The sequence below is a fragment of the Lacerta agilis genome, chromosome 13 (genome assembly GCF_009819535.1).
Source record: "Lacerta agilis isolate rLacAgi1 chromosome 13, rLacAgi1.pri, whole genome shotgun sequence".
Taxonomy (NCBI): Eukaryota; Metazoa; Chordata; class Lepidosauria; order Squamata; family Lacertidae; genus Lacerta; species Lacerta agilis.
In genome coordinates this window covers 6,714,951-6,730,088 of record NC_046324.1, presented here as the reverse complement: position 1 = coordinate 6,730,088, position 15,138 = coordinate 6,714,951, and the positions used below count along the sequence as shown (strand labels likewise).

General features: G+C 46.6%; 1 protein-coding gene across 2 annotated transcripts in view; it reads right to left on the bottom strand.

Moving 5' to 3' along the window:
- ALPK3 (alpha kinase 3) overlaps positions 1 to 15,138 on the bottom strand; it is a 100,656-nt gene that overhangs the window by 17,509 nt on the left and 68,009 nt on the right. For both annotated transcript variants that reach the window (XM_033168071.1, XM_033168072.1), the window contains one exon: positions 8,544 to 9,972. In XM_033168071.1, coding sequence (XP_033023962.1) covers positions 8,544 to 9,972 — 1,429 coding nt within the window. The remainder of the gene's footprint in view (positions 1 to 8,543; positions 9,973 to 15,138) is intronic.

The following is a 15,138-nucleotide window of genomic DNA, read 5'->3' as shown; positions in this document are numbered from 1 at the left end:
CAGGACCCATCCCCCATCTGGTCCAGCATTCTGAAGCAGCACTGGGTGAATGGGTCACATATAAAATTTCCCACAATGCCACAGAAGTAGCATCACTCTAAGGTACTGTTGGGAATCAAAATGGTGGCTACACCCACCCAGCCTGTAGCGAAGCTGCCAGGTGAACCTAAAGGATCCTACTGGCAAAGGCTGGGGGCTACCAGGGCCCGCTCAAATCTGGAGCTGGTCCTGAGATGGGCTTCTCCATTCTGCAGAGGACCCTTGCTTGGAACAGAAACGAGCTCTTAGGGCAGGGGTCAGGAACCGGTGGTCCTCCATATATCCTGGGACTCCAACTCCCAGCAGCCCCAGAATTGTGGCTAATAGTGAGGTCAATGGGTGCTGAGGTCCGGCAACACCTCAAGGGGTGCAGGTTTTCCACTGCTATCTCGGGGCCAGTATGTGAATGAATCATGCATGTATCAACTCCACTAGTGGGAGTTTAGTGTTAGAAACCATCACTGGCATCAAATCTAGATCAGTGTTTTGCCCTGGAACATAAAGCTCAAAGGCAAACAATGATTAATCAGCTACCCCTGACCATTAGGGGTTGCAGTGCTCATCTCGCTTTACTGGCCGAGGGAGCCGGCGTACAGCTTCCGGGTCATGTGGCCAGCATGACTAAACAACTTCTGGCGAACCAGAGCAGTGCACGGAAACGCTGTTTACCTTCCCGCCAGAGTGGTACCTATTTATCTACTTGCACTTTGACGTGCTTTCAAACTGCTAGGTTGGCAGGAGCAGGGACCGAGCAAAGGGAGCTCACCCCGTCACGGGGATTCGAACCGCTGACCTTCTGATCAGCAAGCCCTAGGCTCAGTAGACAGCCCTAAATATACAAATCCCCAGCTGAGATTATGATGAAGATTGACCTCAACTTTCCAGAGATCCTGGACTTTGCTGAACCTGTGTTTTTTGCTTCGGTTGCGAGCTGCGATGTCTATCGATGGCACTGTTACCCATAAAGCCATCAGAGCAGCTTCTCTTCCACCAGGAACTGACTGTGTGGTCGAAGGAAAGGGAGCTGTGCTCTAGGTGTGCATGTTGAGGTCTGGGGCATCTCAGGGGTCAATTTGAAGAGAAAGAAAGAGAGAGCCGCTTCCAGGGTTCAAATCTTGCTCCAAGTCACACATTACTCTGGAAAGGGTTCCCATACAAGACACCTGGAGCTTGCCAAGAGAAGTTTGAAGATGAACCGTTGCAAGTAAAGGCCCAGAGACTTAAAAAGAAACATAAAGAACAACTTTTTTTGTTGTTCAAGGAGCAGGTGGCTAACAAGTTTTGGATGGTTTGATGTGGCAGCTCACCTGACTTCTGGACAGCTGCTTACCAGAAAGGCGAGGGGCCGGGTGGAGGCAGCACAGGTGTGGTGTAAAAGCACAGGCGGGCACAGCAGATGGGCTCTGCTGGTGCGTTTGCACTGCACTGATCTCCCCACAGCCTCGGTCCTCCAAGCCACCTTCCCAGTCAGCAGCAGAGACTCAGCTGTCTGGTCAGGTGAGTGCTTTCTCCCCATCACAACATCCACGACTGACCCCATCCCTCCCAACATCTCTCAATCCTCAGAGCTGTTCCACTGCAATCAGAGTTCCTTTAAAGCCACCTTCACCAACCTGGTGCCCTCCATCAGTTTTGAACTACAGCTCCCATCATGCCTGACCACTGGCTATGCTGGCTGGGGATGATGGGACTTGTAGTCCAAAATATCTATATACAGAAAGAGCTGAGTTGGTGGGGGCTGCTTTAATGCGATCCTGAAACCTAACCAAAGAAGATCGGCAACTTAAGTTGACAGAATATGCACATCTTGCAAACTTAACATATAGAATAAGAGCACAAGAAGATGGGAAAACGTTTATTAAATATATGGGAAATAATTGTGTACAGCTGAAAGCACTGGCAGCATTAAGATAAATTCAACAGTGTAAATAAGTTTTGATGGATGTAATAATGGAAAACCGATTGGTATAGTTTCTGTAAAATATGCAGGGATTTATGATATGTAAAATGAACCATGGAAAGAGAAGAAGGGCAGTCATTGATATCTTAAGTATGCAAAATGTTTATCTGAAATTGTAAAACAGAAAATTTAATAAAAATCATTTAATGTGATCCTGAAACCTCACCTCCTTTGAATATCCTCAAAGCCTCCAATTGCACTGGGAATAAATTATCTAACTCTGGCTCAGGATTAATTCCTGGTTGTCGAATCAAGACCTTTTTTTTTCATTTAAACAAATAAACAAAAACCTGGAGCCAGACTATTGCCAAATCTCCATAGGAAATCCAAGGCTGCCGTTCGGCTAACGAAATGACCCGCGAGGGTCCATCTGTCAGCTTTGAAGGCTGGTGCAATGGCACCAGGAATAGCTGCCCAGAGGATGGGCAACATCCAAGCCACACCGACCGACTGAACAGGAGCGTCGAGATCAGGTGGCTGGAAGGACTGACGTCTGGAAGAGATTAAAAGAGCTATATCTGTCCAGCCTGGCTGAGCAAGGGCGAAAAGGAATGGGAGGGGGGGTGTCCAGACTTGTGGATGTGTGTCAAAAATACAGTCATCAAAGCAGAGCTAAGTAATCTGTGAGGCTAGGGGGGAGGAGGAATAAAAACAGAAAGGGGGCTTAAAACGACAGAAAGAAAGAAAGAAAGAAAGAAAGAAAGAAAGAAAGAAGGAATCAGCAGTTTTCCTATCAATGGCCATTGAAACATGATAGCTGTATGCTCCCTCTATGTTCAGATGCACATTGGCCTCTGAATACTAGTTGCTGGGGAACAACAGCGGAAGAGAACTTTGGCCTTCCTAGAATCATAGAATTGCAGAGTTGGAAAGGGACCCAAGGGTCATCTAGTCCAACCCTCTGCAATGCAGGAATCTCAACACGTGGTCCCTGCCTCCAATCTGAAACCTCGCCAGACGCTGCTTAGCTTTGCAAATGTGCTAGCATGGATCTCCAGCTTGGGGTTCCCAGAGGATACTATGGATCTTTCCCACCACAAAATGTCAAATGTGCTGTGTGTGTGTGTGTGTGTGTGTGTGTGTGTTAGGGAGGGAGGAGAGACACCACTTAGCAATGCTGCTCTGCAAACCCAGGCAGACCCCCCCCCACACACACACAAACCCTACTTCCTGGTCAATGGGAACAGAAGAGAGCTTACACTGCTTGGCAGTGGGAGCGATACTAAATCTCAAGACAAGAGGCTGGAAGATGAGCCTCAGGGGATCTCTGGGGCAGAAATGATGTTGTGCACACTTGTGAACCTCTCCATTCTGGCACTGCTCTTCAATGGAGAGGGATGAGGCAAAGGAAGCTGTAAAATGAGCTCTGCATTATGATGCCGCGATGTATTTAGCACTGCTTCGTGAAGTCTTGTCCTGAAAAGTGGAGCAGATGTGTCTTAAATAAATAAACACAACCACAGAATCCAAAATAGGTGTTGGCAGAGGCAGTTAGTTTCTGGTCCTTGGACAATTTCATTCATAGGAAAAATTGTATTTTATCACAAAATGCACGTTTATAAAGGTATTTTATATCTTTTATAATGGTATTTTATATCAATGCCTTTTTTTAAAAAAAACACCTTAAGATTTATTCTAAAATATAGTTTTTTAACGCATTAGGATACTTTTAAAAATGTTTCGAGCTAAGGTCTGTTTCACAAAATTCAGAGCAGTGTGAAATCCAAAGGATAATGAAGTTTCCATCTAAACATCTAGTACAGGAGGGTTGAATAGGTGACTAAAGACTAAAGACTCCTGAGTGGCCGAGAGAAGGATGCATGGAGAGAAAGGAAGGTCTACTACACTGCCTGAAAAGTTGGGGTTGTACAGAGGTGATACATTTTAGCTTTCCTCTTCCCTGCCTATCCGTTTTTCCTTTTGTGTCATGTACATAAGCCACTCTGGGAGCCCTTTGGTCTGAAGTGCAGGGTCAAAATTGGCTCATATATTTAAATAAACGCACAAGGAGCATGGGTTCCCCACATCATTTATGTTTTGACCTAGGCATAGGCACACTCAGCCCTCCAGATGTTTTGGGACTACAATTCCCATCATCCCTGACCACTGGTCCTGTTAGCTAGGGATGATGGGAGTTGTAGTCCCAAAACATCTGGAGGGCCGAGTATGCCTATGCCTGTAATTTGACCAATGGCCATTTTTTTTTAATTAAAAAAACCCCAGAATGTGGAATCAGCTCCCCCACCAGGGCTTCAACAGGCATGCCAGGCCCTGTTCCCATTATTAGCTTAAGAGGGTCTCTTCCTTGTCAAAGGCAGAGATTGTTTCGCATCTCCTAAAATGGAAAAGCATCAAGCAAATTCCAACAGGACTGTGCTGCCACTGCTAGCACCCGCCCAAGTGCTGAAAGCAACTCCAAGAGGCTGATAAGAGAGGGGGAAGTCAAGCAGCATGTCCTGAAACATTCTGAGACAGAAGAGGAGGAGAAAGAAGAAGAAGAAGAAGAAGAAGAAGAAGAAGAAGAAGAAGAAGAAGAAGAAGAAGAAGAAGAAGAAGAGTTTGGATTTAATATCCTGCTTTATCACTACCCAAAGGAGTCTCAAAGCGGCTAACATTCGCCTTTCCCTTCCTCCCCCACAACAAACACTCTGTGAGGTGAGTGGGGCTGAGAGACTTCAAAGAAGTGTGACTAGCCCAAGGTCATCCATCAGCTGCATGTGGAGGAGCGGAGACGCGAACCCGGTTCCCCAGATTACGAGTCTACCGCTCTTAACCACTACACCACAATGGCTCTCTTCCTTCCTTGCCTCTGTCTGCTCTCTGCAACATGGACACACAGCAAAAGTGTGTGCACAGTAAATACACCAAGATGGACAGTTGTCATAAAAGGGACAGCAGAAATTATACACAATTGTTTTCTACTTATGCAAATATTTTCACTATGTCTTTATGGCATTGTGAAATCAGAGATACTGCTCAGGAAGTGATTCATAAATGAAATTAAGGATGTTGCAGGAAGCTGAGAGTTAGAGCAGCTACATTGCAGAGCAGAACAGATACATCTGGCCTTTCTGCTACAGAAGAAAGGGGCATGCATCCACGCAGGCCTAGCAGTGCATTTTTTAAAAAGCTGCTTCTACATGATGGCCCTTCAGTGCTATGGAGCTGTCAGGATCCTTCCAAGGGTTGCTCATGAGTAACGATAGAGCCTTCAGTTGCTAAGACTATTTATTGTGCATTCCTATCTACAGTGTAGAGCTAGTTCAAAACATGACCGCTCAGTCACTTGAAGAATCCGGAAGTGCCGCTCTCCTGTTTCCCGCCCAGCACCAAAGTCTCGGCACCCTAAAATGATGTCTGTGGTGCCTCCTGACCCCCCCCCCCCCGATGCTGTGCTGGCACCGGAAGCAGCATCTCTTCCTCAAATCCTCTCTGGCTGGCGGTGCTGAGTCTTTGCCCAGTGTCTCCAACCCTCTGCATCTCCTCCTCCCTTGGAGAGACCTCAGGGGAAATGCTGGAGGAGGAGGAGTCTGTTGACAGAAGTGGCTGTGGTTCCCTGTAACTTAGTGAGACTTCCTCTCATGAAGGGCTGCTCTACCAGTCCTCCTCCCGAGGACCTCTTTCCCTGCCTTCCTCGCGAGTAAGACCTCCTCATAGCCCTTCCTCTCAAGTAGTCCTCCTGTCCCACTCCTCCTCAGGAGGAGGACCTCTCTCCCCTCAAGGAATACCTCTGCCCTGGCTCTCCTCCTGAGTAGGACCTCCCCTTGCCCTCTCCTCACGAGGAGCCAGGCGATCCCTGACAGGAAGCATCACTTTTCTGCAGTCCTTTATTACCCATGACCAAGACCCTTCTACGACATTTATTCAGAACTGAGGTCTCCTACAACTTAAGTTGAAAACTTCCTCCTTGTTGCTTCTGCCCCTTTTATTGCTTCTTGTTCAAGGGAAATGTGGCATGAGTCAGCTGCCTCTAAATGGCTCTTAAAGCGTTTAGTTCTGTGTGGGAAGGAGCTTCAGTTACTGGTTTCCACAGAATTATTTTCTGTTGCAAAACAGCAGTTTTTCACAATTAAAAAAAAATTAATGGAAGCAAACCAGTAATATAACCTCCCTGTCCCCCCCTTTTTTGCAAGTAAAAGAAAAGGAAGAATTATGGGGCAATTCAGTAATGTCCACTTCTCACCTCTGGAAATTGGAAAGCAGGGGCAGGACCAGCCAACGCAACCCCAGTCCTGCTCATCAGGAATAATTACAAAAGGGGTTGGAAATAAAATTGCTGATATGGTAATGCTTTGATGCAAATCTGTGGTTCAATTAACATTTGGAACACTTCTGAAAGAAGCAATGATAAGAGCAGAATCAATAAAGAGGAAGTTTCTGATTAAAGGCACATTTGCCCCGAAAAGCTTTGATAGTGCTTTACCTGCACATACTGAAATTATGCTTTAGAGTGCTTTAGAGTGGAGAAGGTAAAGGTAAAGGGACCCCTGACCATTAGGTCCAGTTGCGGACGACTCTGGGGTTGCGGCACTCATCTTGCTTTATTGACCGATGGAGCCGGCGTACAGCTTCCAGGCCACATGGCCAGCATGACTAAGCCGCTTCTGGAGAACCAGAGCAGCGCACAGAAACGCCATTTACTTTCCCTTCGGAGCGGAACCTATTTATGTGCTTGCAGTTCGTGCTTTCGAACTGCTAGTTTGGCAGGAGCAGGGACCGAGCAATGGGAGCTCACCCCGTTGTGGGGATTCGAACCACCGACCTTCTGATCAGCAAGCCCAAGAGGCTCTGTGGTTTAACCCACAGCACCACCCGCGTCCCTTAGAGTGGAGAGGAATGCCACAAATCAGAGCTTGGGGGGGGGGAGGATAACACCGAAAAGTTATGCACAGATTTATAGAAATGAACAGGACCCTAGAGACCATCTGGGCTTGCAACACAAGGTGCAATTACAGCACTGCTAACAAGACAGCCTCTGACCTCAGCAAAGGAGAGCTGACCACCGCCCAAGGTGGCCTATTTCACTGTCAAAGCAGTTTGATGGTTAGGAAGCCTCCCCTAAGATGTTGAGCCAAACTCTGTATCCTTACAGTTCCCACCCACTTCTGGACCAAGAGTGGGCAGAAAGTCAATTGGGAGCCCTAGGTGCTTTGCAGCAGAGCCACCTCAAGTCTCTGGCTTTCTATTTATTTTATTTTATAATAATTTTATTCATTTTATAATGTATAACAAAAAAACAAACACCCAACAACAACAAAGAAAAGGTTTAAGGAGAGCAGCAACAAAACCATTCCCCATTCCACCACCCCAACCCCGCTCTGAATTAGGCAGCTGAGAAATGAAGGAAGCTTGGAAGGAAAACCAGGAGTGGATTTGTGTGTGAAAGGACTGTGCAGCCAGTTTTGGTACTAAACAAAAACCTGGATTAAGCATGTGCTTCTTGGCACCCTGCTCCTTAATTTCGTGGTCTATCCTCCAGAACCCCTATTTTGTACCTGGTTCTGGTGGAGGGCAGGTTTCTAGGTGTTTAAAAAAACAAACAAACCACCCCACACACTAGATCCCAGAATCATGAAGCAGATGAAACTGGCCTGGAAGGGCCTGGGGTCTCTGTAGGGGTAAGGCAGCTCCACTTTTCCACATTCCCAAGGGATTGGCTATGTTCCCTATGCCTCTGAATGCCAACTGCCGGGCACCACAAGTGGACAGAGTGCTGTTGTGCTCCAGTCCTGCTTGCGGGCTTCCCATAACGGGCATCTGGGTATCCAGTGCAAAGGACAGGATGCTCAACTAGATGGGCCACGCTCTTAGATTTGGCTGCCCACCGAGGCCTGGAGTTCCCAGGCAGGGCAGGCCAACAACCTCTAGAAACGTAAGCCAGAGTCTGTTTGCAGTTGCTGGGGCCTGGCAGCTCGCTGGACCACTCTGAAGTCCTGCACCCGGAGACCCAGCTCCTCTCTGCGCACCCATGGAAGGGATCCTTCAAATGCCAATCCCGTGAGGAGCAGCACAAAATCCCACACACACAAGGACCCTGAATTAGGAAACCCCCCCTGTTAACAAGGCACACACTTCTTCTTTCCTAATGAAGAATTACATGGAAAATGCTTCAGAATAAGCAGCAAAAAATAGACACTGACCAAACCAGGATGTTGAGTGTCAGGGACAGCTGCAGCCAAGACTGCAGGCCGGTAATGCTATGACACCTGTCGGGAGGGCCGGCACATGAGGCTGGGTCCCAGCTCCACACCAGCCCGTAAATAAACCTAAGTGCTTGCTGGCCACAGACCACCCAATGCATCTGGCTCATTTCTGACCAGCTGCAGAAATAATAGTATTAAAAACTGGCCAATGCAACATTTTACAGTCAGGGGTCAGAGCTAGACTGGCGAGAGAGACCACCCTGCTTATTGCTAGTCATGTACATCCCCGCATTCCCAGCTATAAATAGCAGGCAGAGCTCTGGCAGTTGCTGCTTAACAGATTTGGGAAACATTTTGCATGAGGTCAGTCACAGGGAGAAAAAAAATAGAACTTACAGTACCTCACAAGGCCCTTGGCTGGGCAGCTGCTCTCCCAAGGAGGCCTCCTTCAAGTCTCTCGCCGCTTCCTGAAAGCGCACAGACGAATCCAGCCCCACGGTCTTCTGGGGCTGTGGGGATGGCTCTGCTTCAGGGCAGAGAGAGTCCAGCAAGTCCGTTTCACGGAGGTCGGCAACCATATCCTTTGAAAGGGGAGCCCACACCCCAAGGCCAGTCTCTGAAGCCTGGCCAGGATGCTGAATATCTGTTTCAGGAATGTCTGCCACATTTTCCATCCGAAGGGAACCCTGCACCTCTGGCACGGGCTGTGCGGTCCAGTTAGGATACTGGGATAAGTTTGCATTGACGTCCCCGCCAGCATCCGTGGCTGCCATCGTCTTGGCTTCCTTTGTTTCCACAGCCTCCTTTTCCTCTGTTTCCTGCTCTTCGTGTGGCTCTTTTTGCCCTTCCTCTGCTGGTTTTGGCCTTTTCAAAGCCGTAGGTGTTGCTGGGAGCATCTCTTCCAGAACGGAAGCATCCACACCTGGCTGGTTCCGATCATCCTCGCCTTCCTTGGCTCCTGGCGCCTTCTGCTCAGCCTCAGCTTTCACCCCCATGTCAAAATACATATCTTTCAGAGAAAAGAACACGTCTGCTTTAGGGGGCATTGAATAGGGTCGGGCGATGGGCTTCTCCGCCACCTGCCTCGAAGGTCCTCTGGGCTCCGTGCCCACCAGCCCATTTGTTGCAAAAGGTGACGTGCTGTAGGCCAAGGTGTTAGGCGTGGCATCTTTACGCGCCGAGCTAATGCTCCTCTGTTGTGTCCCGTCCTCTTCTCGGGAGACATCCTGGCTTGCATTCGGCAGGGCAGCGGTGATCTCCTCTTTCTTCTTCTTCTTTGCGGAAAACTCTTTGGCCGCCGTAGGCTTCGCTTTAATGATCTCCACCGTCTCATAGACATAGGTGAGAAAGCCGTTGGCATTCTCGTCTCCGTTTTCCTCCCCGCTCTCCAGAGCAGAGTCCCCGTTGGTGGTCACCTCTGCTTCTAGGTGCCCTGTTATGAAGTTGTTTGGGAACAGGGTCTCTTTGCTCTTCTCGTCCTCTCCAAATCGTGGTTTCCCATCTGGGATGCGCACCTTTGCCACCTCCTCCTTGTCCCAGAGGGAGGTGCCCGATCGCATGCCCACTTCGCCGGTCAAGCGGCGCTTCCGCTGGAACCTGTCCGGGCTCACCCTCCTCAGCTGCTCCAGCTCCACGTTCTCCTTCCCTCGCTTCCTGCTCTGCTCGATCTCGCGCAGCTTGGCTTCGGCGTTTCGCTTGAGCTTGGCAAACCATCGCTGGTGGATTCTGTACTCTGTCATGGTTCCCACCTCCAAGACCCCCGAGCAAGACACAATGCCCTTGTTGTTTCTGGCCGAGGCTTGGTAAATGGCTGCATCTTCCTCTCTGCACCTGGGGGCAAAGAGCAACAGCGCCGTGAAAAAAACAAAACGATTCAGGGAGCACATTGTTCTGAGCATTAGTGCACACAGGCGCCAAGCTTAAGACTATGTACATGCCATACATTTGAAGCACATGCTTCCCACCCCAAACATGGGAACTGTAGTTAGTTTCCAGACCCAATTCAAAGTGCTGGTTTTGGCCTATAAAGCCTTAAACGGCTCAGGACCGCAATACCTGAAGGACCGCCTCTTTCCATATGAACCCACCCACACCCTGAGATCATCTTCTGAGGCTCTTCTTCGTGTGCCTCCTCCTTGAGAGATCCAGAGGGTGGCAACACAAGAACGGGGCCTTCTCTGCAGTGGCTCCCGATCTGTGGAATGCTCTCCCCGGGGAAGTTCACCTGGCGCCTTCATTATACACCTTTAGGCACCAGGCAAAAACATTCCTCTTTATCCAGACGTTTGGTTGATCTGATTTACAACCTATGCCCTTTTAAAAATGTGGGGTTTGGAAAGGGAAAAAATAGCTGACCATGAAACTCCAGGACCAGAGGGAAAAAACGGTGTAGGTGGATTGGAAGAAATTTAAAAATTATTTGAAATGATGTGAGTAGATAAACATTTGAAATTGGAATCAGAGGATATTTAAGGTTGCAGTAATGTCAGAAGTTAGAATAAGATAGGATATAAGAAGTATTTAGAAATGTGTTATGTTTTTGTTAATAGAATTAAGATTATGATTATGATTATTGTTTATAAAGATTAAGATTAGATGAGAAGGAGGATATTACAATGTTATAAAGTTACTAAAGAAGATTAGAAATGAACGCAGAAGAGAAGATGTGAGGAGGTCCCAAAAGAATGTTAGGTATAGGATAAGAATAGATGAATAAGTGTGTGTCTGTTTGTTAGATTTTTTGTAGTTTTGTAGTTTTTGTTGTTTTGTAATTTGTATTTTTTTTGTATTTTGTTTTATTGTTAAAAATTTAATAAATTCTTATTTTAAAAAATAAAAATAAAAATGTGGGGTTTGGGGGGTATTGGGATGCTGTTTTATTTTAATTAGGTATTTTGTGGTTTTATATCTTGATTCTATTCTGTGAAGCGCCCTGAGACCCCCAGGTATAGGGCGGTATATAAATTCAATTAATAATAACAACAACAACAACAACAACAACAACAGTTTGCTCCACACAGAGCCTCCAACACTCTTACAAAACTACAGTTCCCGGGTTAAGCACCCCGGATATACCGAAAATAATTAGGAACCTTTTTTAATACTCCTCGGTTGCCGCAAGAATCTTGGTAGCTTTGTACTGGAAAAGGGGAAAGCCTCCAAATAAGAAAGAATGGTTTAGTAAGGCTATTGAATATATTGAATTGGCAGTACTATCGGAAAAAATTAAAGAGAATCCCAGAAGTAAAGTAATAAATGAATGGGATAGCTTTCTAAGCTACTTAAAAGAGAGGTGTGATATGTTACATTCACACACACACGACGGGGTCATTTTGACTGTTCGGGGTTGCACAAAGGGGCATTATCCTGACCCCCCCCCCTTTATTGCAGGAAAGGACAGTCACAGCACCCAAGCTGGGAACCACAAAAACTGTGGAAATCTACCCCGAGCACCATTTCTTAAAGCCAAACCAGAATTTACGGCATTCACATAATTGGCAATTGTGTCCATAGCATCTGAGCTCATCCACACTTCCACTTCTTCTGTGCCTAAAAAGCACAGGTCTGGGTGTTTTCCTCCTTGTCCCATGCTTTCCAGGCATGAATCTGAGTGGTTTGGCTTTGTTTTTTTTTGTTTTTTTAATAAGAATTTATTGGCATTTTCATAACAAAACATAAACCCACACCCACACCCACATATATAAATCAAATACAAACACAAATACAATTCTTCTTGTTTACTCACTTAAGAAAATCTTCTAGTTCCAAATCTTAACAATTGACTTCCCCCACCCTCTCTCCTTCGGTTTTATATCCATATTCTACTTTAATAACATCCTTTCTCTAAAAATTTTATTCACTTAATAAAATTCGAACCTTAAACCACAATCTTAATAACAATTCTTTGGATCTTAACAAATTACTCTTATATTAAATCTAAACTATTCTTCTTCCCTTAAACTGCTGCTAATATCAAGAAATTTCAAAATATCCCTTTTCTTATTAAAAATTAAAATAAAGCTTACTGTCTTAACCCTCCGATTTCAGATTACCATAACAAAGCATTTATATTTTATACTTAATATAGTTCACCCTATCCCCCCTCTGTCCCATGTCCTTCTCCGTCTTTCACCGGAACCGCTCCTCAGATTGTCCTCTTTTCTTATACGTCCACAGGACCAGACCAGCCAGACACCGTCCCCAACCGTCCTTGCATCGAGCATCAGGGTACACTGTTCATCTCTCGGCTTCTCCCATTCAATGCTGCATTCTTCTATTTGTAAATATCTTAGTTTCTTGACCATCGCTCCCGAGCTCACACCTCGGGGGCTGGATATAACATTCCTAGCCGTTCTCGAGCTGCCACCACCGAGAAACGCTCCTTTTTCCAGGGATCGCCGTGCCAACTCACTCAATTTTTCAAACAACTCCTTCAGCTCTTTGCCCAAACTTTCTTCCATAGTATCGAGTATCTGGAAGGTCTCCTCTGTGGGAAATAGATTTTTCTTCAAATCCCCACTCAAAACCTTCAATTTCCGGTTAATCAGTTCCAGTTTCAGTATAATAATCCTTTCTTCATCAGTTAGTTCAGAGTCCAAAACAGTTTCAAAAACAAAGCCCAGCATGGTGAGGATGGGCATAGGTATCAAATTTCAGTTTCTATTTCAGTGTTGTACATCATATAGCAGTACTTTTCCACTTCGGTTCAAGGTTTTCGCGGCCATTTTCTCTGAAACCGGGACGCAAAGACTAAAACTTTCAAAAGGAATATTTTCCATCCTCTTCCTCCCCCAAGGGAGATCTATAAAGTCTCACTCCTCAAAAAGTCTTAACAATATATCCATCCAATAGCAACAGCATCACAATCTGTTATTCTTCTCAGCTCCGAAGGGAGACAGGCAGACTGCCTTTATCTAAAGCCTCCAGGGTCGTTAAGTCATTAAGTCTTTAAACTCAGCAGTTAATCCAATTAAGTACTTACGACCTCCAGCTTCTTTTCCTTTCATCTCTCTCAGGGAGAACGTCTCACTCACCACGGCCAGTTCTCGCCGCTTTTCCGCCCGGTTGGGGCATTTCCCCTAATGGCCCAGCTCCGCATTCCCTTCACCCCCACTCCCCCTTTACAGGGGGAGCGAGGGAAGGGCGCGTAGCTTAGCGGGCCCGCCGGGGAGCCCGAGGCACGGGACGCTCTTCCCGGCCTCACCGGAGCCCCGCGTAGCGGTGGCGGGGCTCCAACCCCCGGGCTGGACTGGGTGGCCTCGCAGCCGAGGCAACCCAGCGACCGCCCGCGATGGCGACCTCGCCGGAAGTCTCTGAGTGGTTTGGCTTTGGCCCCACTGCTTTCCCCTGGAAAACCTGCTCTTCCGTGTTAAATCGGAGCAGGTGTCCATCTGGAGAAAACCCAATTGCTGTTTGCTCCAATTCAGCAGTAAAGATTGGGTTTTCCCAGGGGAAAGCAGTGGGGCAAGTCTGGAGGAGCCCTCGCAGAAGTGAGCAGGGGGCAGGGGCCAGGAACCTAAACCAAACTGGGACCGTGGCAGTAAAATCACTTTAATACCACCCTGCTGTAACCCCAATTTGGGTTTAAAAAGCCATTCACACCATCTCCAGATGCAGGGATAGTGCTGTGCCTAGAATAGAAAGAGATTGTCTATATGGGAACTGAAAGGAACTAGTCTCTGGGCAAAATGTGGGGACCCCCCAAATGATAGAATTCTGACCATAGTTGCTAATAATAATACTCTCTACTCTTTTTTTAGTAAAGAAAGAGGTGTCAGTACTCATATCTTGAAAAGGCACTATGGGCAACAAAAAGAGGAGCGTGTCCAGGGCCGGATTTAGGTTTGATGAGGCCCTAAGCTACTGAAGGTAATGGGGCCCTTTATATGTCCAGCTGTCCTTTGTCAACAACAAATTGTCGCTGTTTTTTGTGTTGAATATATGCTATATGGTAATTGATGGAACTAATAGGTATCTAAAGCCATTTGCACATAACAAAATATGTATTTTATCAAAGTAATTGTTGAACTGAAATACAATTAAGAAGAAGTATATTAATAGTGATACAGTAGTGATATTTTAGGGAGCAGGCTAGCAGGCAGGGCCCATTACTTACATCATAGGAGCCTACACAACACAAAACACTGTTGCTCTATGTAGGTTTTATTTTTTTATCTTATATTTTGGAAATGTACATCCAGTTTCCCCCCCCCCACACACACACACTTTAAATTAAGCTATAGCTTGTTTATACGTAAATCTGGCACTGAGTGTGTCGGTACTCTTTACTGATGAGTTCTGTCATAAAAAAGCATCGATAATACTCATATGCCTTCCTTTGTACCAGGCATTGGAAGCCTGTGGTTCCCCCAAATGTTGTTCGACTACCACTACCAACACTCATGGGTCATGCTGGTTGGGGCTGATGGGAGTTGGAGTCCAGCAATATCTGGAGGGCCACAGGTTCCCCAAGTCTGATGTAGGCTGAAGTGCAGAAACTGGGGAGCCTTGACCTAGATCCAGCCCTGGCCCCACCAAACACACCCATTGCCAATCTACAGACAGAAGAGGGGCCTCAGTGAAGCGATATTTGTGTGGCAATATCTAGGAAGCCACTATAGGAACACTGTGCAACACTTGGGTATGATTGTGCTCCTTCTGTAGCTTCATTCCAAGAAGCCAAGAGACATATCGAAATCCGTTAATATATAGCACAGTCCTGAACATGTTTACTCAGAAGTCCCACGGACTTCAGTGTGACTTACTGGAGAAGTGTGCACAGAACCTCAGCACACAGGGACATCTGTCGTCGCACCTAAGTACTATATCAATATGATAATACTTAGCATGCAGTACTACCAAGCGTTCAAATTGCTTTGCATGCCTTCCCTAGTTCTAATCCTTACAAGTACCCAGTTAATAGTAGAAATGGAGGATTAAGAAGATCAATTAAAAGAGGTGTGGGGAAAAGGAGACAACAGGGCAGACAAATAGTCA